The 27134-nt window shown below is 46.0% G+C and overlaps 1 protein-coding gene across 1 annotated transcript in view; it reads right to left on the reverse strand.

Moving 5' to 3' along the window:
• The window catches only part of LGALS12 (galectin 12), a 28927-nt gene extending 22349 nt beyond the window's left edge, over window positions 1-6578 (reverse strand). Inside the window, exons 1-2 of the mRNA XM_066582865.1 lie at window positions 6495-6578; window positions 234-322 (exon numbers count right to left, since the gene is read on the reverse strand). Coding sequence (XP_066438962.1) covers window positions 234-322; window positions 6495-6539 — 134 coding nt within the window. The 5' untranslated portion in view covers window positions 6540-6578. The remainder of the gene's footprint in view (window positions 1-233; window positions 323-6494) is intronic.
• Between the last annotated feature and the right edge of the window lie 20556 nt (window positions 6579-27134).

Raw genomic sequence — 27134 nt, forward strand, 5'->3', positions numbered from 1 at the left:
GGCGAGATTCACGCATAAGTTCCATCTGATAGCAATATGAACTAAACTGGCACGTGTTAATAAAACATTAATTTCAATGTGTTTATTCACATGGGTGATTTTTTTGCTTGCAGCGATTCTGAGAGACTGAAAGTCACTGCGTCCCCTATTTTTGGGCAATTCCTCACAGGGAATGCCTTACTATTTCCTATATGGTCTCTAAAAGAAACTGCATCACATGCTAAGCCACATACCTCATAGCATCAACGCCGACGCTTCCTTGTATAAGGATCATACGTCCATGCTGTAGACCGCCAAATATTGTACAAACATAAGGAATAACCTAGATGCATGGATAACACGAGTTACACAAATGGACAGAAAGTGTTTGATCTACAAGAAAACAGAACTTCTCTACAAACTTATTTAAAATAATAAAATGTTGAAAGGAACTCTACAAATAGAATTGGTACTGAATATCTAGAATGGTCCACAGTATCCGGAATGAGGTTCCAAACATCAGGACTGCCATGATCATTACGGCTCTAGTAAGACACAGCAGCTACTTTGGATTTTTCCTTCCACATGGCCTATATACTTCACATAACCAGAACTGTATTACAGTCCACTACACAGCACTGGACTGAGCGCGGTAATATGCAGAGAAAGTGCCAACTAGGCCTTACCTTCAATCTTCAATGGTCGGACCTCTGCTGTTCATGATGTTCTGGCATATTCCAGCAATATGCCATAACTATTATAGGTGACATATCTATTTAACTCATTAAGGACCAAGCACTGTAAATTTACAGCTCTTGGTCCCGGGCTTTAATCCCAGCCGATAGTAAAAATATGGCGGGTCATTAAAGCCTCTGCAATCAAGCAGAAGCTGTTCATGTTGTCAGCTGTTAGTCACAGCTGACAACCCGAAGGAGGAGGGAGAAGCAGTTTTTAACCACTTCTGCCTTCTCCTTTCCCGGGTACATAGCTCAATTAGCGGAGACCTGTCAGTGCTCCACCCTCCTACCCCGCGATATTCTGCCATGGGGGAGGAGGGGGGTGGAGCACTGACAGGTCTCCGAGATGAGCTTATCTAATAGATAGGTTCACCACGGAGCATCGCGGCAATCGCAACATGCTGCAATTTAAATCCTGTGAGCAGAGAATCGCTATGATTCTCCGCTCATGGACAGCGGGGCTGGGCTTTCCATAACAACCCTGTGGAAAGCTTTACAGAGTGTGATCAATGGGTGATTTATCACCAGCGGATCATTGCCCGTGGACAGGCACCCTAAGACCCCCTGTCCACGGACGAGGTGGAATATCACTAGCAATATTCCGCCGCTCAGGAGCAAGGGAGAGAACTGTCAGTTCTCTGCGGTGAGCTTGTCTGAGAATCGCGGAAAATCGCAGCATGCTGCGATTGAGTCCCGCAAGCGGAGAATCGCTATGATTTTCCGCTCGTAAACAGGGGGCTGTGCTTTCCATAGCAATGCTATGGAAAGTGTGCACTGCGTTACTCGTGGACGGATTATTGCTGCGAGTAACGCAATGCAAGATCGCCCATGGACAGGAGCCCTTACTATGCATACTGCTCTGATGCTGATACATTGTAGCAAACTATCAGGAAAGAAGATAACTTTGTACAGTCGATGCATCTAGCTCACACACGCACATATTTGCATAAACTATACAAGCATAATAAACTGTCAGTTGTCAGAAATGTTATTCTTTATTTCTGGATGAAAACAAGAATGTGCCCAATAAGTCACAGCCAAAGGGTTACATTTATTATAGGAAATGTACCAGAAAAATGCTAGAGCATCAAAAGTTACTGTATGTGGACTGTATTTATGAACCACTTGCACCATTTTAAAGAGTTCTGTTAAATACAACAAGTTTTATACCAGCTACTGCCCTAGTCTTATGTATACACCAGCTATAAAGGAGGACATTTGTGTCTACCTGCAAACAACATATATTTCTTTTCCACTTCATGTCCACAAGGCTTGTGTAGGCAAGAAACGCCAATTAAAACTAATGGCAAAGTGCAGTTCTGGCAGCATCAAACTGATTGCAATGCAATAAAAGCAGCCGCCTTGTTTGCACACAACTCTTATCCTAGTAGTAATAAATCTCAGCACCTACTGATCATTCTGCCGGAGAAAGCAGGACCTTCTGTTAGGGCGGCCATACACAGATATATCAACATGACTAATCATCCAATATATGGTAGCATTCCAGCGACAGGTCATGAGATAAGGATCAGGTCTTTACATTTCAGCTTGCGGGATAAGTCAGTGGTGTCTACTAGCTGCTTTCTTCTCGCACTACATGTAAATAGCATTTGTATTTGCATGGGCCGCCATGGACACTAGTGTGGCAGGGATATTTTATGTCAGAAGCCGAGCTAACCAGGGGATCCCCCTATGTGGCTAGCCCACCGTGAAATAGCCTGCTTTTCCCTCATCAAGGTCAATTTCAGCGACCTGGTAGGACACAGGTTCCAGCTTTTGAGAAAGAATATCAGAGAGCTTCTAAAAAAGTGGTGTGTAAAAAGCAGTATGCAGTTTTTTGCTTGTGGCCCCCAACCCGCCCCCCCCCCCCCCCCAACCCATGGAATTTGAATTACAAATAGTAAATATGGCCCTTTCATCAAGCATCAAAAGGAGTACAGACCCCTTAAACTAATCCCAGGCCACTACCCTCACTCTAAAGAAATGCAGAAACTCCTGTTAGTCCAGGCCTCAGACCAGACCCCTCTTACATGGACCTCGAACAGACCCTAAACTAGAGACAAACCTCCTAAAATCTGTGGCAGCACCTAGTAGTCAATAGCGATGGGGGATTATTTTAATAGATGCAGTTCTTGGGAGATCTGCCTGCTCTTCTATGAGATATGTCCTCCTTCCAGGAGTCTCCTGGACATTGTGGGAGACTTGTTCGGTATGCAAGAGGGATGGTAGTGATAAATTCAATGTCACTGTTGGGCAGTTTCATACGGGAGAGAAAATTGCGCGATTTTCGCCTGATGCAAGAGTCAGTAAAATAGCTGATTATGAAACCAATGATTTACAAAGGTTTCCTTCCCGTTAGCGATGTTTTCACTGATGTGATGTTGAGAGAACAAAACAAATCGCGGCTGCTCTATCTTTCTGCGATGTGCCATTTTTTATCTCCCACGTTTCCCTATGGAGCCTCCTTTTTATCGCATCACAACAAACTTGCCTTGCAATGCGATTTTAGCATTAGAAAGTCCCATTGACTTTTACGGAAAAAAATTGCGCGATTTTATCCTGGGCGGCAGCGATGCGCTGTGGGATTATTCTAAAAAAACAAAAAAAAGCAATTCCAACGCCCAAAAATTGTGGGATCCGAAGTCAGATGAATGGGACAGTTGCAGAAAGCTGCAACAAACCTGCCACATATGATGATATGCTTGGAGTAGTTTCACACAGACGATCGCCATAGATAGGGACAGGCCATGATTTTTTTTTCACGCGACATTGCTTGAGTGAAAACATTGCAAATGTGAAAGAAGCCCTTGCAAAGAATGGGTTTCATAATTCTGTATCTTCATGTGCTTTCACAACGCGGGATTGGCCTTAGGCCACTCTCACACAGGAGTTTGTAAAACGCGGTGTTATAAATGCTGCATTTTACCGCTTTTTCAAGAGTGTTCCACAGCCGTTTTAACACGCCCAAGTATTGCAACGGGTGATGAGGTGCATTAAAAACCGTCGAGATCCACTAAAATAGTTAGAAATGCCACGCTCAAACGCTCGTCTGAGAAGTCCCATTGAAATCAATGGAGGCATTCTACAGCATTTATAGCGGGAGTTTCACACACTGTAAAAAAAACACTCGTGCGAGAGTGGCCTTAGGGCTTATTCACACGGGTAGCCCATGTCCTGTCTGCAGAAAGCATTGGAAAGCGCACTGACTAGTATTCTGAATCTCTTCCTATTGAATGGGTTACTCTTAGGACTTATTCACACCGCCATAGGCGCAACTATGCTTGGCAGCACGGAGCATAGTGGCGCCTGAACGAGGGGAATCCCTTCCCCTTCGCCGGTAGTTCAAACTCCGCACCAGAGCACACAAGTTTGAAAAAAAAGATACGGGAAGACAGGCGCCGCCCGATCTATCCTGCATGTGGTTTATCTATGTGTGGGGAAGATCAGGAAAAGATAGGACCTGCCGTGAGGTACAAATCACAGCCAGGAGAAGACGTAGTGAAAACAAAACCACTGGAATCCCACAGGGATCAGCGATTCCGTTTTGTCCCGTTATACGGCTGTGATTATCATGATCGTATAAGGGGACAAGACTACGCCCGTCTGAATATGCCCTTCCCCATGAAGCCAGATCAGAATGGTGCATGCTGGGATATTTTTTACATACACCAACAGTCCATACGAAAAACGCATATGTGATAGCCTAAATACGGATCCATGTGAGGTCCATTGGACACACAAATGGCCCAAGGGTGTGAATCCTACCTGTCTGAAGAACTACAAGACTGGTAATAGTGCAAGGAAGTGTGCTTTGTAAACACCAATCTAAATCTATATGTCATTCATATGAAATCCATGCGGTTCATATGCAAATTCGGACGCGAGTTTTCTACACGCTGCATTTCCTTATGTCATCTGCACTAAAATCTGGAACAATAATTTCTTTGATGATTTAGTTTTTTTTCCTTTCAAGTCAACGGATGAGAAACAATGACAACTGGAAGACGAAGGTTGTTAGAAGTTACCCAACTTGAACTTCCTCAAAGTCAGAAAAAAAATCTTGTTCACTTGAGTGGAAAACGTAAAAATGCTACAATATGTGAATGTAACCTAATTACTCCAATTACTTTTGCAGCTGTGAAGCGGGTGAAAGGTTGCCGGCTACTGCATGCTGGGAGGATCCCAACCAAACTCCAGGCTATACACTATGGAAAGTTCAACATCACTGGTTGCGCAATGACATAAAGGGAAACGGTCACTATGTCTTTGCAGCCCTCACTGACAGCACCATAAGGTAATGATTACAGCAATAGGTCTGCTGTATTTATCTGTGCAGTAGTTTTGGAGAAACTTTTATTTGCACCCAAAGGCTGCAGCAAGCCACACCTACCCTGCTCTCCAGCCAATGATTGGCAGCTCTCTATGCACAATAATAGGCAGCCAGTAGTCAATCAGTGGCTAGGGCAAGCTGGGTGTAGCTAGCTGGCAGCTCATGAGTATCCAGGACTTTAAGTAGTCCTCTACACATGTGCGTTCACTGATAAATCTAAAGTTTCTCCCAAACTACTGCACAGAGGAACCCAACCGACATATCACTAACCAGTTGCCGACCACTACCTTATGGTACTCTCAGAGAAGAATGCAAAAAATGGAGACAGGGTTTTTTTTGAAGTATGTTTACTAAGTCTTAAATGCAAGGGTGGTTTCACACAGCCGATAAAAATTGCGCGATACGTGAGTAAAAATGCAGAATTATAAAACCAATGGTTTCCTTCACATTTGCGATGTTTTCACTCATGCAATGTTGCTGCAATTTTTTATTTATCGCATGTCCTATCTTTCTGCGTTTTGCGATTTATCTCCCATATTTCCCTATAAAGCCTCCTTTTTATCGTATCGCACAAACTTGCAATTTTTATGCGCTGCATTTTTAACACAAGAAAATCCTATTGACTTTTGCGTAAGAAAATCACAAGCGACAGTGATGTTTTTGCAAGAAAAAGCAGCGCTGACGCTCACAAATCGTGGGAACAAAGACACGATTCTGTCACAATTTTCTTGCGGTGATATCACGTTCGCATGCTTAAATTCAGTTGCGGATTGCAATGCTTCTCTACGGGGACTTTGAATTGCGCCTCTTCCGTGTAGGTTCCGCAAATCAAATCCGCCCGTAGACATTGGGCTTTAGGGTTTACTCACACAGGCGTATGCAGCCCAGGTAATACGTGATGCTATAAGATCATTGATTTCTATTGTGCCACTCACAAAAAAAACACAGCATGTCCTATTTTGGTGCATAGTATAGGCTATGGGGATTTAAGATATGCAGCAAATATGTGTAAGTGAGCCCGGACTCTAGGATCTGAGCTGGCACACTAGATTGTGTAAGTGCCCATCCTCCCCAGAATGTTGGCACAAATAAGACATAGCAGCCACAAAGCTTATCCGCGTTTCCTCAATGCACATATGTAAGGCTTGTTTCAGACGACCAGGATACAGGGTCTGTATTACGGCTGCATTAACTACAATTCTACTTAACAGAGCTGAACTCATGATAGGATGTTAGTCATGTGAAAGAGATGGAATTCTTGCCATACCCCACTAGAGACATAGTATCTACAAGCCCTGTATGTAATCAGGCCTTTGTACCCCCCTCAGCTGTCCGTATCTGACATGAGACTATCAGCCTTTCCCAGCAGCTGCCGGCTGCACTCCTCTAGCTGTATATGCCACTTTGTATATCAGTGCAGGTAAGGAGCAGAACGATCCTGTACACACCGGGTAGAAGACAGGCGGCTGCAACAGCAGGGACAGGGGATCCATATCTGTAAGTATCAAGCAGCAGTGAGTCACACACCAGGGAAGTACTCTCAAACCACTCCTTGTTTTTAACTTAACCCTTCCCCTCCTGGACACTTGAGGAACTCTCATTGTAACAAACATTTAAAGAAGTGTTGCAGAGACAAGTTGTTTGAGACTTATTTATTAAAAGTAGCACACTTCCTGATAAATGTATCCAGTTGTTATTCTCCACTTTTAAAAGTCAGACTTCTTTCTTAACCCCTTAAGGACATCATGGCCTTTTTTTCCATTTTCGGTTTTCCCTCCCCCTTTTAAAAAATCATAACTCTTTTATTTAACCATCGAAGTAGATGTATGAGGCCTTTTTTTGTAGCGGGGCGAGTTGCATTTTTCAGTGCTACTATAAAATGTACCATATAATGAACAGAAAAACTTTTAAGAAAAACTCTAAGGCCTCATGTCCACGGGGAAAATCGGGCCCGCTACGGATTCTCCATGGAGAATCTGCAGCGGGTCCCTCCTGCCCCGCGGACATGAGCGCCGAAAAGGAGAATAAATGAGAATAAACTTACCTCCGATCCGCTCCGTTTCTGCTCTTCGCGGCGGCGTCATCTTCTCTCGTCGCGGCCGGATCTTCATTCTTCGGCCCGGCGGATGTGCACGATGACGTCGGTGACGTGCCCCGCGCATGCGCCGGGCCGAAGCAAAATGATCCGGCCGCGGCTGAGAGAAGATGGCGCCGCGGAGAAGAGAAGAACCGGAGCGGGTGAGTAAAATATTATTTTTGTGTCCCGCGGATCCGGACGGCTTCCATAGGCTTCAATAGAAGCCTGCGGGAGCCGTCCCCGCGGGAGACCCGCATGAAAATGGAGCATGGTCCAGATTTTTTCATGCTCCATTTTTTTTTAAATCACTTTTATTGACGATCCGCGGGTATTTATGTACCCGCGGGTGGTCAATGCATCCCTATGGGGTGCGGATCCGCATGCAGGAAATCCGCTGCGGATCCTAAATCCTATTTTCCCCGTGGACATGAGCCCTAAGTGGAATGAAATGGGAAAAAAATGAAATTCTGGGTGCGTCTTTTTTCTACGGTGTACAGACTGCAAAAAAAATGAGATGATAACTTTATTCTATGGATCAGTACAATTACTACGATACCAAATTTATATAGTTTTTTTTTGCTGTACTACTTTTTTTTCAAAAAATATTTAATTTTTTAAAGTTATTTTCTGTCCCCAACTTCTGACAGCCCTAGCTTTTTTATTTGTCTGACAACATAGTTGTGCGAGAGCTTATTTTTTGCGTGACATCCTGTAGTTTCTACTAGTACCATCTTAAAGTAAGTATAACCTTTTGATCGCTTTTTATTACACTTTTTCTTGCGGACAGAGTGACAAAAAAAAGCGCAATTCTGGCATTGTTTTTTCTGACGACGTTCACCATGCAGGGTAAATAATGCATTACATTGATAGATCAGACTTTTACAGAAGCAGCAATACAAAATATGTTTTCTTTTTTATTATTTACATTATTTTATTATAAATATGGCAAAAGGGATTTTTTTTTTACTTTTATTACTTTTTATTTTTTTTAAATAATTGATAGAACTTTTTAAAACTATTTTTGAGACTACCATACGGCAACCCATGATCTTATCACCAGGAACAAGGGGGGGGGGGGGCAGAGCAGAACCATTGAACATCGGTCGGGGCATTGAAATGCCACTGTCGGAATTGACAGCGGCATTTAAAGGGTTAACAGCACCCACGAGCAGACGGGTGTCAGCTGTAAGGGCACATTCAGACGACTGCCGGGTATTCACGCCAGCCGATATACGGTTGTCTGAATGCGCACTAAGAAACAGTGTCTCCTGCATTGTAAGGAGCGTGATCGAACCACTAGTCTCCCCCATACATACCCTGAGCCTGCAGGATGTAAATGTACATCCTGTAGTGTTAACCCCTTAGTGACGGAGCCTGTTTGCGCCTTAGTGATGGAGCCAAATTTTGGAAATCTGACATGTCACTTAACATATCATAACTCCGTAAAGGTTTTGCATATCCCAGTGATTCTGACCTTGTTTTTTCGCCACATGTTGTACTTCATTTAGGTGGTGAAAATAGACCCATAGAATTTGTGTATATTTATTAAAAGTACTAATATTGGGAACATCTTGAAAAAATTGTCATTTTTTTTCACATTTTCAACTGTAATATCTCAAATATGTGCAAACATACTGTACAAATTGTTGCTAAGATATATATTTCCATGTGTTCACTTTATTCTGAATGCACATTTGAAACACTTTCATGTTCTTTTTTAACCATTTAGGAGACGTGCAAATGTAACATTACTTTTCAGCATTTTGAAGAACACTTTTTTTTACCTACACCAGGGGTGTCAAACTCATTTTCACTAAGGGCCACATCAGGTTTTTGGTGAACTTCAAAGGGCCGATTGTAAGACAGTATAGTAAGGGCTAGTTCGCACAAGTGTATTTGCGTACATAATATGCAGTGAATAGAAGCCATTGATGTCAATGAGTTCATTCACATGATGTATATTTTCACACAGCATGACCTATTTTGTTGCGTACTATGCACCCCGATAGGCCATTGAAGTGAATGGGCCACGCAAATGCGTGGTGAATACACAGGAAACCTGTGTATTCAATGCATATTTGCGCACCATCTCAGTGAGCCCATCTGCGTTCTTTTCTGCGTGCCCAAATATGCAGGCATAAGCGATTTTCGATTGCACAAATACGTAGCGTATTTGTGCGACCGAAATGCAATTATGCCCGTGTGAACTAACCATAATAGTGACCCCTATAATGGTTGCAGTAGTCATAGTGACTCTGATAGTGGCCCCAGTAACAATAGTGACCCCTATAGTGGTCACAGTAGTAATAGTGACCCCTATAGTGGTTGCAGTAATAATAGTGACCCCTATAGTGGTCGCAGTAGTCATAGTGACTCCTGTAGTGATCGCAGTAGTCATAGTGACTCCTGTAGTGATCGCAGTAGTCATAGTGACTCCTGTAGTGGTCGCAGTAGTCATAGTGACTCCTGTAGTGGTCGCAGTAATAAAATTGACTCTCATAGTGGCCCCAGTAAAAATATTGACCCCCACAGTGGGCCAATTAGTAATAGCGATCCCCACAATGGCCCCAGTAGTAACAGGGTACCCCACAGTGGCCCCAGTAGTAACAGGATACCACACAGTAGCCCCAGTAGTAATAGCGACCCCCACAGTAATATTAACCCCCTCCCAGCAGCAATATTACCCCCTCCGAGCAGCAATATTAACCCCCATCAGCAATAGTAACCCCCTCCCAGCAACAGCATTAACCCCCACCCACCCAGCAGCAATATTAACCCCTACCCCCACCAGCAATATTACCACCCCACCCCACCCCACCCCCACAGCAATATTAACCCCCCCTCCCCTTCCCAACCCGGTAGCAATATTAACCCCCTGCCAGCAACAATATTAACCCCCTCCCAGCAGCAATATTAACCCCCCCCACCCAGCAACAATATTAACCCCCCTCCAGCAATATTAACCCCTACCCCCGCAGCAATAATAATCCCCTCCCAGCAACAGTATTAACCCCCACCCACCATCAATATGAACCCCCAACACCACCAGTAATATTAGCACCCCACCCCCGCAGCAATATTAACCCCCTCCCAGCAGCAATATTAACCCCCTGCCAGCAACAATATTAACCCCTCCCAGCAGCAATATTAACCCCCTCACCCCCCCCCAACACACCAGCAATATTAACTTCCCCCTTCCCCAGCCATATGCTTACCTCCTCCTTGCTGTTAGCGTCGCTCCTCCTCGGATCGTCCTGAGTCTGGGCGGCATATTAACTTTTTCAACAAGTCTTCTGCACTATTGAGCAATTCCAGCAACCTGATTGGTTCTTTGGTGAATCAGCGAACCCAAACAACCAATCACTGTGAATCAGCCAACCCAGACAACCAATCACGTTGCTGGAATTGCTGAATAGTGCAGAAGTCTTGTGGAAAAAGTTCATATGCGCACGGGCTGCACACTAGCACGGAACGCTTCCTCCCTGAGTCCTCTCCTGCCGAACTGAAGAGCAGGGGACTCAGGGGAGAAGGATTCCGGCTGCACACTGATGTCAGAGTGTGCGCCAGGATCAGCGCTGTCAGTGTGATTACCAGTGGGGAGCTGCGGCACCCCAACTGGTAATCACTAAAGTGGTGAGCGGCCATCGGCATGCCGCGGGCCACATAACATGAGGCAGCAGGCCGGATTCGGCCCACGGGCCTTGTGTTTGACACATGTGACCTACACCAAGCCAAGATTACAAAGACTCATAGGTGTCAGAATGATAGATACCCCCACAAATGACCCCATTTTAAAAACTACCCCCCCTAGTGTATTCACTGAGGTGGGTCAGGAGTATTTTGACCCCACAGCTTTTTTTCAGGAATTAATGCAATTTAGAGGAGAAAAATAATATTTGATATTTTTGCAAATATGTCATTTTAAAGACATATTTTTTTCTAAAGTGCACATGAAATTGAGGATTGACACCCCAAAATGGATTCCCCTGTTTGTCCTGTGTTCATAAATATACCCATTTTGGCCCTAATCTTATATCTGGATGCACAAAAGGGCCCAAAATGACAAGGAGTAGTCAGTGTCTTTCAGAACATAGATTTTGCTTGAAGTCCTTTTAGGCCCCATTGCCCACTTGTAGAGTTCTTGCGCGACCAAAACCATAGAAAACCCCCACAATGACCCCATTTTGAAAACTAGACCCCTTATCGAATTTATCTAGGGGTGTACTGCGTATTTTGATCCCACAGTTTTTGAATGAATTCCAGCAAAGAAAAAGGAAATAATTGTGATTTTCGTTTTTTTGGCAATTCTGTCATTTTAAAAACTGTTTTTTCTGTACAGCACACATATGAATGAAGATTTGGACCCCAAACTGGATACCCCTGTTTCTTTTGTTTTCAGAAACATACCCTTAGTGGCCCTAATCATATGTCTGGATGCACAACAGGGCCCAAAATGAAAGGAGTAGTCGGTGGCTTTAAGAATAGAAATTTTGCTTGAAGGCCTTTTATGCCCCATTGCCCACTTGTAGAGCTCTTGAGCTGCCAAAATGATGAAGAACCCCCACAAATTACCCCATTTTGAAAACTAGACCCCTTAATGAATTCATATAGGGATGTACTGTGTATTGTGACCCCACAGTTTTTGAATAAATCTAAGCAAAGCAGAACGAAAAAATCTCGAGGATCTGTGAGGGAAGATGAAACTTAAACTTTTTAAACATTCTTTTTACACTTTTTTTTACTTTACATTATGTTATCGGGAATCGCATACAGCGGTCCCCGGTGATATCTCTCTACTCCAGGCTACACATGCTGGCTGGGAGCAGAGGGATTTTAAATCTCCTGGGGCATGAGCCATTCTGTGCACGTGCCCAACGAAAACGTCGGGCGCACATGCACAGAAGGTGACTTAAGGTCTTGGAAGGACCATATCGCCACAGGACATCACAGAGGATAGGGGTGAGTATTTTCACCTCCTTTCATGGATCCGATCCATGAGGGGAGGTGAACTTTATTTTACTTTTTTTAACTTTTGCGCGATCGCTGTTATCCATTGGATAGCGGTGATCACGGGCCCGGGGACTGGTCACCGCAGTCCCTGGTGACATCTCCTGCTCCCGTCTACCTTCAGCAGCCGGGAAGCAGGAGATTTCAAATGTCCCGCAACGATCCAGTCTTCTGCATATGCATCGCTATTTGTCTTTTGGCGCGCATGCGCAGAAGACGGCAAAGGTCCTTTTCGGACTAGATCATCGTGAGACATAGTGGAGGATCACGGTGAGTAGTTTCAGCAGCCCTCATGGATGCGATCTGTTAGGAGAGCTGAAAGTATAACTTTTTGTTTACTTTAATGCAATCGGCGCTATCCATTGGACAGTGACAGTCGTATGACCAGGAGAGGGGCTTCCTGCAGTCCCCCATGACAACTCCTGGTTGTCAGTTACCTCCAGCAGCCAGCAACATGGAGCTGTCACGTCCTCAGCCCATAGGGCTTTAATCCTCAGAGGATGCATGTTTTTATGTCCCTGAGGATTAAAGCCCTCGTAAACCAGGACGTAAAAAGGCAAAGGTTATTAGATTTCTCTTTTTTAATCTGTAATTTTTTTTTGCTTACGAATGAAAACTGCTTCTGCCTTTTCTTTAGGGTCCTCAGCCAAGGATTAATACTTCGCAAAATCCAAAGATACATGTCCTCACTACTATCTCTAGTCAAGACCAAATGCTGAAGTTTTCTCTTCAGGCACTGATATATATGCTTTCTGTTTGGGCTTCTGAGGTTGGAAAGCAGTTGGAAGAACCTTCTTACCCAATGTTTGAACATCTCCCACCACTCGGACTTAGGCCTCAGGTCCACGGGCTGGTTTGATTTGCAGAACCTGCACAGGAGATCTGCAAATCAAACCACCCATAGGGAATCATGGGCGCCCACAAAATAATTTAAGCATGCAGATTTGTTTTGTGGACCTTTTGGTTTGGAAAACAAATCGCAGCATGCTCCATTTTTTTGCGGATCCCGCACTGACGGCTTCCATTGAGGTCAATAGAAGCTGTCCGATCTGTGGCACACCCACAGCTGACACTGCAGAAGTGCCGCGGATACCGCGGGAAAACAGGAGTTTGAAAAAAAAGACCTCCTACTGTGCATGTGCACTTGCACACCAGAACACATCCGTCGTGCAGAAAAAAGAAGATCCAGCTGGGACACAGACTCGGAATAGGTAAAATAATGTCTTTGGCCACGGACAGGGTGGGATTCCACTGCGGGCTCCTGCCCATGAAATCCGACCTGCTCGTGGACATGAGACCTTACTGCTGAATAGGCCCTGTAGTGGTTCCTGGCCCTGAAGAAAATCCTTAAAGGATTGTCTTATTCCAGCCTCTTCCAGTTATGACGAATTCAATTTTAACTTTTGCCCATCTGAGGGGCCTCTATAACATTCAGAGAAAAAAGAATCAGTGATCGGAGAACTCTACCTCCACCAATACTTTGAATGTAAGTGAACCCTGTGTGCCCTGGGGTGTGTCGAACGTAGATATTCAAAAGGCATGCCTAACTAACTATGCTATTTAATGTAGCGCTATCAAAGTCAAGCCAGTCATTGAAACCTCCTCTATCACAGAGCCTTGTGACATTATTAATGTCTCCTCCAAAGACCACTTGCAGGCTTGTAAAAAAGTAAGGCTTAATCCTCCTAAGGCCCCCTGTCCACGGCCATGATGGAATATCGCCAGCGATTTCACATTTTCAATTCATTGAATTCTATGAATGGTCAGGTGCTGCCTGTGATTGGCTGAGTGCTGTGACTAATCACAGGCAGCACTCAGCTGTCCTTCAATGAACAGCTGACAGCTGCCTGTGATTGGCTGAGCGATCAGCCAATCAGATGCAGCCTTTTCAGCAGGCAGCGATTTTAAATCCCCACCTGCTGAAAGAGCTTCAGAGCAGTGCAGGGAGAAGACAGGCTACACGCGCCTGAGCCCCGACAGCTGAGGAGAAGTGAGTATAATTTTTTTTTAAACACATTTTAGGAGCTATTTTCAGGGAAGGGCTTATATTTAAAGCCCTTCCTTGAAAATCTCTGCAGAAATTCTGGTCCCATTGAAAGCAATGGGAGAACATCGCGATCCTCTGCCACAGCTGTGATAGCTGTGGCAGGGGCTTTTTTATTCCCCACAAGGAGTCCTCTTGGCTCTGATCACTGTGACAGTGCTGTCACAGTGTTGAGTGACAAGGTGTCTCCCCACTGGGAAATATATTGAAATGCACCACGGACCTATGGTGCATGCATGTCCTATGTTTTGCAGGTACTTGTGTTTGCATGCCTGTAAAACATGGACATGTGAACACACCATAGGGAACCAATGGTTCTAATAGGCGTGTGTTTTTGTGCGCACAACTGTACGCACATAAACATGCTCATGTGAAGCCACCCTCAAGGAGACATGGTGTATAATAAAAGCTGTTTGTAGTGCATAAATCGATAGTATATATAATATAATACATTTTAATAAATTAATTTCTTGGACTATTCTAAAAATTACTTTAAAATTATTAATAAAATTAGAATTTAATGACTTGCTGAATTTATTTAAAGAGGTTTTCCACTGAAATACTATTGATGACCTATCATCAGGATAGGTCATCAATAGTTGATCGGCCAGGGTCCACCGATCAGGACCCCGGCCAATCAGCTGTGTTGGCACATGCCGTCGACGCCGAAATAACACAGAGGTCAGAGTAGAATACCTCCACGCATACATCAGTGTAGTGGCCATCGCTTGTAACTGCAGGCACGGCCAAGTTACAAGTGCCGGCCACTACGTGGGAGGTCGGCGCAGAGGCTTCCTTCCCGACTTCTGTATATTTGGAGCAGAAGTCTCTGCGCCAACCTCCCATGTAGTGGCCAGTGCTTGTATCCCATTGATTTCAATGAGAGCCGTGTCTTCAGTTACAAGCGCCGGCCAGTACACAGAGCTCGGCGTGGAGGCCTCCACTCCAACCTCTGTTATTGCGGCGCTGACAGCATGCACCCGCAGAGCTAATCGTCTGGAGTCCCAAGTGGCAGACCCCAGCCGATCAACTATTGATGACCTATCCTGATTATGGGTGATCAATAGCATTTCAGTGAAAAACCCCATTAATGGGTTGACTTTGCCAGCAGTTGTGCAGCACAAAAAGGGGAAGAGTGGATGTGAACTGCTTAATATGTATACACACTAATTAAACATTATATGCCACGCTGAGGCATAGTGGATGGGATGATGTCACATGTGATGAGCGGAGGACAGCGCCACATATCCCACATCACATCACCCACAAGGATGTGTCCCACACCACCAATTGCAGCACATTTTCAACTTCTTTTCATGGCTTCCCTGGCCTCATAATGTCATGACATGACCTACTACTGGGAGCCAAAGTCCAAACCACCTCTATACATTTACAGTATATACCAAAAAAGTGTCAAAAACAGTGTCTGATGGCTGCCCTGGCAATTCAGTCCACTACTCCCAGGGCCTAACTTTGAGTAATTAAACCATGGACAGATTGTCGCCCACTCCCACCAAAAGTATTTCCATCCAGATTATTGCTGCAGCTTTATTCTGCTTGAACATTTTTCTTCTGCAACATTTTGATAAAGGGTGTACATAGTGCCAGAATGGGTCCCCACCAGTAATATTGATTCTGGGGGCTCAATGTACTGCTGCATATAAATATTACCTGCTTACAGGATACACTATTTATGCCCGATAGGTGCCGGTCTCAACTCTGAAGCCCAAACCTAGAAGAGAACAGAGGGCCCACTGACCCTAACTGCTAATCCCAGTCTCTATGCACTTAAATAAAAATGTGGTTGCACTTGTATGTAGTCTCGTCTCCTCTAAAGTGTATGACGAATGCAGTACCTGAGAACTGGTGAATAGGTGTCAGTGGTCCTCATTCTCCTGATAGAGGGTCCCAGATGTGATATTTGTAGCATATCCAAGTCTTGGTGTTTATACCATAGAGACAGCAAAGGTGACAGCTATGGGACCCATTAAGGAAGGAGACCCAAATTGTGTTTCCCTATCCTTTTTCTCCATGGGTACTATTGTAAGGGAGGCACAGACTACCATTGTTATCCATTCGATATGGTGTTGTTTACTGTTAAAAACCATGTTGCTCTGTGTGAATGCACTGCTACTTTTAGAAAGGGTGAGAGTGGAGATGCAGCGTCCAAGGAGCGGGCCCTAGCCTATGAGACAGCGCGGGATTAGTTGTAGGCCTTGTCACGGTGGCTCTATTGTCTTCCACTCGGAGGGTAGCCAGGGGCCCATCCAACAGGGCCTCGGGCAGGCTGGTTTCTTCTGCTGGATTGTCACGGGTGATGTCACCGTTTTTTCCTCTGCAGTGAGGCTGGGTTATATGATACTTAATAAAGGTGTATTGTACACGCCCAAACGCGTTGCACTGCATTCATATTTGTGGCGGAATTGTTTTCCTTGCTATTATATGATGGATTGAATTTGGATCCCTTTAAAGAATTTTTTTTTTATTGACTTGGAAAATAAAACCACTTGGGATTGAACCTTGGCTTTTCCCCTGTTTTTGTGGATACAAGGACTATTATACGAGCGCAGCTTTTTTTGTTTTTCTTGGAAGAGGATGGGTTATAGAAAGAGCCACACACAGAGTAGTTGAAAACAAAGTTGGGAACGGTCGGCAATGTTGCTTTACTTGTTGCTAGACAGGGAGGCAGAACACAGGATGAATATGGGGTCCACAGTCCTAGTTATCTGTGCAGCTCCGCTCCTAGAAAATCACACACTCTTTCCTCTACAGACTCTCAACCTGTCAACACTCACTTGTCAGATGCTTCTCAATGCTGCATGGTAAAATCCTCTTACTCATAGGGGCTTACAGTAGGGGATTCCTTGGATGTGAAACCCCTGAATGCTGTCACACCTAAGGGTTTAATCTGTGGTCAATGGGGCTGGCGGCAGCTGCGGCGGCCCTATTGACATACAAAGAACATTGCTCTCCTCTGCTACAGCTGTGGCAGAGGATTTCTTCATCTCCGTAGGGAGTCCCATTGTCACTGGACATTGTGACAGCATTGAATTCAATGGAGCTGGCAATACAGCTGGCTCCATTAAAAGCAATGGGCTGCCGGCAAGCGCTGCAGTGATTTTCAGGGAAGGGCTTCAAATATAAACCCTTCCCTGAAAATCAATCCAAAAATGTGTAAAAAATAAAAAAAATGTATACTCCCCTATCTGCAGCTGCTGGGGCTCAGCCGCGTACAGCCGGCTTTTGTCCTGCACTGCTCTGAGTAGTATTTATGAATGGGTGAGTGCTGCCTCTCATTGGCTGAGCGCAGGGACCAATCAGAGACAGCTCTCAGCTGTCATTCAATAGCTGAGAGCTGCTTCTGATTGGTCAAAGTGCTCAGCCAATCAGAGGCAGCCCTTTCAGCAGGTGGGGATTTTAAATCCTTGCCTGCTGAAAAATGCTCAGAGCAGTGCAGGAGAAGAGCCGCCTGGGCGCGACTGAGCCCCGGCAGATGCAGAGAGGTGAGTATACATTTTTTTTTATTATTTACACATTTTTGGATTGATTTTCAGGGAAGGGCTTATATTTGAAGCCCTTCCCTGAAAATCAATGAAGCGCTTGCTGGCAACCCATTGCTTTTAATGGAGCCAGCTATATTGCCGGCTCCATTGAATTCAATGGGAGAACATTGCTCTCCTCTGCTACAGCTGTGACAGCTGTGGCAGAGGATCTTGATCTTCAGTATATGTTCTCAATGGGGTCGGCGCTGCTGCCGTCGGCCCCATTAAACGCAAGGTGAAACCCCTTGATGAGACAGCATCCAGGGGTTTCACATACACAGAACACCGGTTTGCCACAATAGGCAGTTACATGCGTTCTACGAACCGGTGTCCTATAATTTTCGCCACAGGCGGTTTTTCGCATGTAAAATTCACACATGTGACCGCTGTTATTCAAAAGCATTGGTTCTATCTAGTGCGAATTTTTTGACGTGCGAAAAGAGCCCGTTACAAACACCCGTGATTACAACACAAAAGATACATTTCCAGACAGAGACAGCTCATGCAGACATTAACTCTTTCAGTGCTGAAAAGGTGCACCATACATACTTCATGCACACAGAAGTTGCTAACAATACAATGCACAAGACAAACATAAAAGACATTCTGAAGTGGCCTATAGGTCTGGGCCACTACAGTGAAATGGAACTCTGAGCAAGAGTTGTCTGGAAGTGTAATTGCAGAGTGGCTATACTGCAGATAGAGACAGAAGGGAGTTTCATCTGTTTAATACTGCAGAAATGCAGTAATTGTCGTACAGGCAAAGTGTCCTCTGGAGAGCAGAAACAGAGAGGTAAGGCCTCCTTCACATGGGCGACAGCAATACCGCCATGAGAAAATCGTGCTGATATTGCAACTGTGTTCCCATGATTTTTGTGCGATTTCTCTGCGTTTTTGGGGGGACACCATGATTTCCTTGCACGATTTTCTCATTGAGAGAGCTGTGAGTGGTTCATTGAGCACTGCACTAATTAGCTGAGCCACGATCAAGATCCAATCAAAGCCCTCACTTCCTGGAGGCAGGATTTATGAAACCTGTAACCAGTAGGCGAGCTAGTGTCGGCAAGAGAGGACCACCAGCATGTGTGCCAGAGCGCCGGAGACGAGCAGGAGGACTGGAACTGCGTCTGTTAGGTAATGTGTATATATAGTAAATCGCGGCTGTATAGAGCATACCGCAAATTTTTTTGGTCGCAATGTAGCAGCCTATAAAACATGGCAAATGTGAAATCTAAGGCTGACTTTACATGAGCATTTATCTTTTGGCGCAATAAAACTCCAGCTGAAAATCGCAACTATTCCAATGCATTTGTTCAGAAGGGTTGATTTTTTTGGTGCAGATACCGGGGTAGTCGAGGAGCCAAGCGGCATGACTCACTGGACCCTGACATTGGTGGAGAGGTGAGTATATATATATTTTTATTTTTAACACAAGCTAGGGATGGTTTGTTCACCTGATTATGTAGCCAGTAGAATTTTGGATCTCAGCTTAGGTTCATGGTGGCCAAATATTTTGATTTCCATCCACTATCTACAAAGGGAAAGATGAACTAGCTGATGACGGTGATTGTGGCGTTCAGTGCAGGACAAACGAGGCAGAGGCAGGGAACTTGTGAAAACACAAACTAGAAATTTACTGCACATTTTGTTACAGCTAATCTAAGGTGATCAGATTTTTCCAAAGTCAAAGCAGGACAGGGATGTGTGGTCAGGGGCGGGGCTTATCACAATGTATGATTTTACCTCCATAAAACTACAGGGGCGTTTCAAAATAGACAGGGAGCAAATTCTGAAGCTTTTTTGCATCCAAAAAATAGTCAAAATCCGTACCATTGCTGCCGATTTTGACTGGAAATTAGCTGCGTATCTGTAGCTGATTTCATCCTCTGAAGACTTCCCACTTTCAGCACTCCCCAGCTTCCGGTTCCCAGCGGCCTGTTGTGGCCTCACTTGACCAGCGGTGCTGCACCGACCAGGCCCCTAGGAAGGTAAATCATAGGGCACTGACATTGTGATGCCTACGGAGGAGGTGAGGGGGGGCGCCACATAGTATGAAATTAGCTGCACATGCGCCGCTGATTTCCAGTCAAAATTCGCACCAATAGTGCGGATATTGACTGGTTTGTGGATGTAAAATTTCTGCTTCGGACATTCCACAGCATTTCTGCCATGTGTAAACATACCCTAAATCAGCTTGAGGTATGCTGCCACATGCAGAGTGGCCTCAGTAGCAATAGTGTCCCCTATATCAGCCCGATTAGTAATAGTGACTCCCACAGTGGCCTCAGTAGTAATAGTGTCCTCTATATTTGCCCCTCTAGTAATAGTAACCCCAACAGTAGCCTCAGTAGTAATAGAGCCCACCTGAAATCCATATGCTTACCTTCTCCCCATCTTCAGAGTGCTCCTTTTCTCAGTGCTGATGCGGGCGGAAGTGTGTGCACCTGCAGCAGCACCTCCACCATTCTTCTCTCTTCCTGCAGGACCAATAAGGAGAGGTAAGGGGAGGAAGATTATAGATGCACACACTGCTGTCAGTGTGTGCATCCGGCACGGCACCACATGCTGATTACCAGCCAGTGAGCTGTGCCACCCCGGCTGGTAATAACTTTCAGTTCAATAAGTTTTTATTGAGGCTGGGAGGCATGAAAAAGATCAAACAAAGGGTGCATCTCAAACATTAATACAATTGTAACGTATACATACTGTATGTTGCGCCCACTTTCCCACTCCACTACCTCGTCACCGTGAAGTCTGTAGCTGGACCGCCTCCGCCCAATCTTTTCTTTTTACTAACAAAGTTCTATCCCACCTCAAGGTAGGAGTCCATGAGATGGTAGAAAGAAGAACAAGGAAAGAAGCAAAAGAAGGATTAACCAAGGTTAGAGCTCCGAGGAGCTCGAAGGGAAGTTAGAAGGGGGTGGGGATGGGGATAGTGTGTGGGTAATTTGGGATGGAGGTTGTGCCAGCACATTGAAAACCTGATTGCGTATGCCTTGCGGCCTATTTTGGGTCCCCCAGGGGTGGGGTTCCGATATGAGCATATCTGCCCTCCTCAGCGCCAGAAGGGGAACAATGCTTCCCGATTGGCTCGCGAGGCGATGTCAGGGTGCTGCATACCTATGTCGCGTTTGTCTGCCGGAAATCCACTCCCCTAGTCTGGGGAACAATCTAAAGTCCAGCCATGGCCGCCAAGTTGCAAAGAACTTCCCCACCGTAGCGTCGTCCTCTGCCCTCATCTCCTCGAATCTGGCCAGCGCGTTCACTGCCTCAACCCAATGTGCCCTGGTGGGGCCTGAGGTGGCTCGCCAGAACCTTGGAATAATCAGCCTTACCGCCAGTATAAAGAATCTCAGTAGGCCTTTTCTCACCTGGGCAATAGACCCCTGGAACATGGACAATAGGGCCATCTCTGGCGAGAACACCACTCCCGCCCCTGACACGTTATTGTATAACTCCTCCACATCCCTCTTCAGTGCCGCCACCGAAGGGCATTCCCACCAGATGTGTACCATATTTCTCCTTCCACTCGAGCACCTCCAGCACTGGGAGGAGGATTGGGGGAACATTTTGTGTAATCTGTCTGGGGTGGTATACCAATGAGACAGGATCTTATAGTTTAGCTCATGCAACTTGGAATGGACTGTAACCTTGTGCGTTAGAATGAAGGCCCTCTGCCAGTGAGCCGCAAGAAAGCTTTTCCCCAACTCATCCTCTCATACTCCCGTGAACCTCGGAGGTTCGTCCCCCATCTCACGGTCCGGCATTAACCTGTATAGTAATGAGATAAGGTGCCCAGGTGAGTCGGGAGACATGCATAGTTCCTCAAAGGGAGTGAGGGCTTTGGATAGATTCAGACCGAGTGTCAGAGAGTCCAGCGAGCCCCTCAGTTGAAGATATACCATCCACGCTCCCGGCAGAGCCCGTGTCTCCGCAAAGAACTCCGCTAAAGGTTTAATCCCCAATTGGCATGTCACGTCTCTCAGGCATGGTACCCGTATCGCAGGTGTTAGCAGCAAGGTTCTGTTCGTCTCAAAAGCCTTGAATTGGGGGTTAGCCAGGATTGGAGTGAGGGGGCCCGGAATTGAGACTAACCCGTCTTTTTTAGCAAAGCTCGACTATGCCTCCCCCAGAAGCCTCAGCAGAGGGGACACTCTGGGAGAGTCTCTGAGCAGGCCCCCCGGGATCCAAAACATCCCCTGGGTCAGGCCTGGCTCCGAATCTAGTTCCATTTCGACCCAAAGTTTGGACTCGCTGTGCCTGAGGAGGTCGAGGACACATTTGGCTATATTGGCCTTGTAGTACAGGGCGAAATCCAGAAGACTTAAACCTCCCCTGTCCTTGGCTCTAACCAGCGTGCTATGTTTTAGTTGGGGCCTACGCCCTCGCCAGACAAATTTGGTGATTAGGGAGCATATGTGCATTAGAAATTGTCTATGTAGCCAGGTGGGGAGGGCCTGACACAGATAAAGAAACCTTGGGAGCGACACCATCTTGACCGTATTAATTCTTCCACTCCAAGGCAAGAACAGGGGGTTCCAATTATTCAGGTCCTTTTCTAAGTTCTCTAGGAATGGTTTATAATTTAAATTGAATGTGTGCGAGGGGTCAACTGGGAGTTGAATGCCCAGGTATTTTATGGCTTTGCTTTGCCATTTAAATGAGAACTGCCTTTTCAGCCTATGCTCCTCGGCCTGGGGAACAGATACATTCAATAACTCTGTCTTCTGGAGGTTAATTTTAAAGTTACTTATTTTGCTGAACCTGTTAAACTCCCGTAAGAGGACCGGGATACCAACACTTGGGCAGGAAATATAAATCAGGAGGTCATCAGCAAACAGGGATAGCTTGTACTCCGCGTGTCCAACCTTGACTCCCCTAATGGAGTCATTCCCTCTGATGGCGTTAGCCAGCGACTCCATCATTAGAATATAAAGGGAGGGAGACAGCGGGCACCCCTGTCTGGTTCCGTTATGGATGGGGAAGGTATCTGACAGCACCCCGTTGACCCTTACCCTGGCCGTAGGATCCTTATACAAGGACATTATCCTCTCCCTCATTCGGGGCCCCAGACCCACATTCCGCAGAGTGCCTCTAGGAAGCTCCATCTTACTCTGTCAAAGGCCTTTTCGGCATCGACGGCCATGAGACAGAGTGGGGTCCCCGCACCCCGGGCCCTCGATATTAGGGACGTAGATTTCATTACGTTGTCCCTGCTCTCCCTCCCCGGGACGAACCCCACCTGGTCCCTGTGAATTAACTTCGGGATAAAGGGTTGCAGGCGGGTCGCAATTAGTTTGGCGTATAACTAAATGTCAATGTTTATGAGTGAGATGGGCCTATTATTGCTACATACTGTCGAGTCCTTTCCCGGTTTGGGTAGGACCACTATGTGGGCCTGCAGGGCCTGGGATGGGAAGGAGCATCCCCTATTTACCGAGTTGAAAGACCCCAACATCAACGGAGAGATTTTGTCTTTAAAAATTTTGTAGAATTTAGAGGTGAACCCATCAGGGCCTGGGCTCTTGCCCATTTTAAGCTCTTTTATTAGGCCAGATAGTTCTGGAAGCGAGAAATCCTCCTCTAAGTCCCCAAGCACAGCTGAGTCCGCTAGTTTCGGGGCAAAGCTATTAAGGTAGTCTCGTGTATCCTCTTCCCCTGCGTCGTTTGCAATCTCAATGTCCTGTTTCAGATTGTATAGGTCGTTATAGTATGTGAGGAATACCTCCAAAATCTCGGAGGTAGCGTGGACTACTCCTCCTAACGCCTGTATTTTGGGAATGTGGTTCATGGGAGCTCTTGGGTGCAATGTCCTAGATAGCCACCTCCCACACTTGTCTCCATATTCGAAGACACTTCTGCGCAGTCTATCTCTGGCTCCTAAGGATCTCTGATCTAGAATTTGCAAAATTTGGTGGCGGATCACGGAAATTTCCGCCTTTGTTGCGTCCGAAGGATGTCCCTAGTTGAGGGCTTCCTTTATGGCCAGCTCTCCCATGAGTTTCTGCATCTTGGCCGATCTAGCTTTCTTGAGGCGAGCTCCGTGCGAGATGAATACCCCTCTATGGACGCACTTAAGGGCTTCCCACTTAACTGGGGGGCCTGTGGTGTCATTTCTGTGGGTCGCCTTGAAATCTGCTATTGCTTTCTTAATTTCATCTACGCAAAGGGAGTCGTTAAGGAGGTTCTCATTGAGTCTCCACTGGCTCGAGCGCGGTTGCCTACCCATGTCTGTTAGTTCCCCGTAAATTGGGGCGTGATCCGACCAGAGGATATGTCCCATTGAGCACGCCGGTTTATGATCGAGGAGACTGTGTGAGATTAAAAAATGGTCGATGCGACTACAGCTGTTATGGGCCACCGAGTGGAAACTGTAATTCCTGAAACCCGGATGTAAAATCCTCCACATGTCTACCAAGTGCATCCTGTCCAGTTCCCTTTTTAGAGCCCTCCGTGCCATGTGTTAGATGGGGGACTTACCCACCGATGTGTCCACCTCCGGGTCCATCACCATGTTGAGGTTGCCTCCCAGTATCACTCTGGATCCGGCGGCGAAGGCATCCAATTTTCTCAAGGTGGTTATCCTAAAAGAAACTTGTCCCTGGTTGAGGAAATAGACGTTAGCAAAAGATAGCGTTACCCCCATAACCTCCAGCTTTACAAATACATAACTGCCCATCGAATCTGTCTCGTGGTCTAAGACAATGTGTTGGAGAGACTTGTGAAGTGCCACTGAGACCCCGCCTGCCTTCTTTGTGGGGTGAGGGCTATGAAACCATGTGGTATAATATCTAGAGGAGAGGCGCGGAACACCGTCTACCTTAAAATGGGGTTCCTGCAACATGGCGACCATGATCCCCTTCTTGTGTAAATGATAGAGTATTTGATTCCGCTTTTCTGGAGTGTTAAGCCCCTTTACATTATAGGTGTACATGGACACATTAGCCATCTGTGGAGGGATCGTTCAAGAGCTTGTTATATCCCGGGACCCACACCGCAGGGGGGTAGAGAGGGGGGGGGGGGGAGAGGGGGGGCGGGAAGGGGGAAGACCAACAAAACATGAGGCTTAGTACCTCTCAAACTAAACGAACATAGGATGCAAAATAGCATTTCAATATAGCGCACAGGCTATTGCCCCTATGAGGGCGCGGGGAAACCAACAGTGGAGCCGCTCTCTCTAGGGGCTCTGGCCAAATGGCAAAGAAGTTGTATATAGTTAAAGCATTACCGGCATGGAACAAGGAACTTTTAACAAGGGATTCTTGCCAAGGTGGGACCTGTAACAAAAAGCAGACAAGAACCCTAGCAGACAGGAAAACATTACATTGGATTATAGTAAAGCATTTAGAATCAGCGCTTTTCTTTATCTCCGACTTTCTGCCATGGGGAGCGTAAGGCAGGAGCTAGAGCCCCTCTTCCTGGCGAGGCCAGTCCGGGAGCGCTATCATTGGAAGTCCGAGGGCACCTAAAAATCCCAGCAAGTCCCCCAATGATCTGAAGCAGGCCCTTTTATTTACTTTCCGCGCCAGCAATTGGAATGGGTACCCCCACTGGTATTGGATATCATTCTCCCTCAGGGCTAGTAACAGCGGTTTCAATGCTCTTCTGAGTTGCAATGTCTGACGCGACAAGTCCTGGAGGAGGAGGATAGGGGTGCCTTGAAAGGTCAGCTCCCCTGCCTCCTTGGCTTTATGCATGATCAGTTCCTTTTCCTGGTAGAAATGGATCCTACATAGAACGTTGCGTGATCTCGCCGGGTCCGGGGATCTCGGACCTTGTGTGCGGTGGATCCTATCTATTTCGATAAACTTATCCACCGGTCTCTGCAAAATGTCATTAAAGAATTTCTGGGCTCATGCCTCCAGTTGCGCATTTTCCACTTTTTTGCTTAAGCCTCTTATACGCAAGTTATTCCTCCTATGCCGATTCTCTAGATCATCCATGTGCGCAAATAGCTCCTCAATCTGTGCTGCCTGCGTTGGAAGGGAGCTCCAGGGTCATCTAGTCCAACCCCCTGCTCAGTGCGGGATTCACTAAATCATTCCATAGGGATGTCTGTCCAGCCTCTGTTCAAATTCTTCCATTGAAGAAGGACCTACCACCTCCCATGGTAATCTGTTCCACTCATTAATCACCCTCACTGTCAAAGAGTTTTTCATAATATTTAATCTGTGTCTCCTCCCTTTCAGTTTCATCCTATTGCATCTAGTCTTTCCTTGTGCAAATGAGAATAGGGCTGATCCCTCTGTACTGTGACAACCCTTCAGATATTTGTAGACTGCTATTAAAGGGGTTGTCCCGCGCCGAAACGGGTTTTTTTTTTTTTTTTTTTCAATAGTTCCCCCGTTCGGCGCGAGACAAACCCGATGCAGGGGTTTAAAAAAAAACAACAAACGGATAGTACTTACCCGAATCCCCGCGCTCCGGTGACTTCTTACTTACCTTGCGAAGATGGCCGCCGGGATCTTCACCCTCGGTGGACCGCAGGTCTTCTGTGCGGTCCATTGCCGATTCCAGCCTCCTGATTGGCTGGAATCGGCACACGTGACGGGGCGGAGCTACGAGGAGCAGCTCTCTGGCACGAGCGGCCCCATTCAGAAGGGAGAAGACCGGACTGCGCAAGCGCGTCTAATCGGGCGATTAGACACTGAAAATTAGACGGCACCATGGAGACGACGACGCTAGCAACGGAACAGGTAAGTGAATAACTTCTGTATGGCTCATAATTAATGCACAATGTACATTACAAAGTGCATTAATATGGCCATACAGAAGTGTATACCCCAACTTTGTTTCGCGGGACAACCCCTTTAAGTCTCCTCTCAGCCTTCTCTTCTGTAAGCTAGACATTCCCAGATCCTTTAACCGTTCCTCATACTACATGTTTTGCAGACTACTCACCATTCTGGTAGCTCTTCTCTGAATTTTCACCAGTTTCTCTATGTATTTTTTTAAATCGGGGTGCCCAGAACTGGACATAGAATTGCAGATGAGGTCTGACTAAGGAAGAGTAGAGGGGGATAATTACCTCACGTGATCTAGACTCTGCTTCTCTTAATACATCCCAGAATAGTGTTTGCCTTTTTGGCTGCTGCATCACATTGTTGACTCATGTTCAGTCTGTGATCTATTAGTATACCCAAGTCTTTCTCACATATGGTGCTGCTTAGCTCGATCCCTCCCATTCTGTATGTGCTATTTTCATTTTTCTTGCCCAGATGTAGTACCTTGCATTTCTCCTCATTAAATACCATTCTATTAGTCGTTGCCCACTGTTCAAGCTTTTCTAGATCTTTTTGATTCCTCTTTCTCTCTTCCCTTGTGTTAGCTATCCCTTCTAGTTTTATGCTGTCGGTAAGATTAACAAGCAGAAGAGAATTCTTGCTATGAGGCCACTAAGTCTGCTCCTGATGTTTCC

This window comes from Eleutherodactylus coqui, chromosome 11 (assembly GCF_035609145.1).
Source record: "Eleutherodactylus coqui strain aEleCoq1 chromosome 11, aEleCoq1.hap1, whole genome shotgun sequence".
Taxonomy (NCBI): Eukaryota; Metazoa; Chordata; class Amphibia; order Anura; family Eleutherodactylidae; genus Eleutherodactylus; species Eleutherodactylus coqui.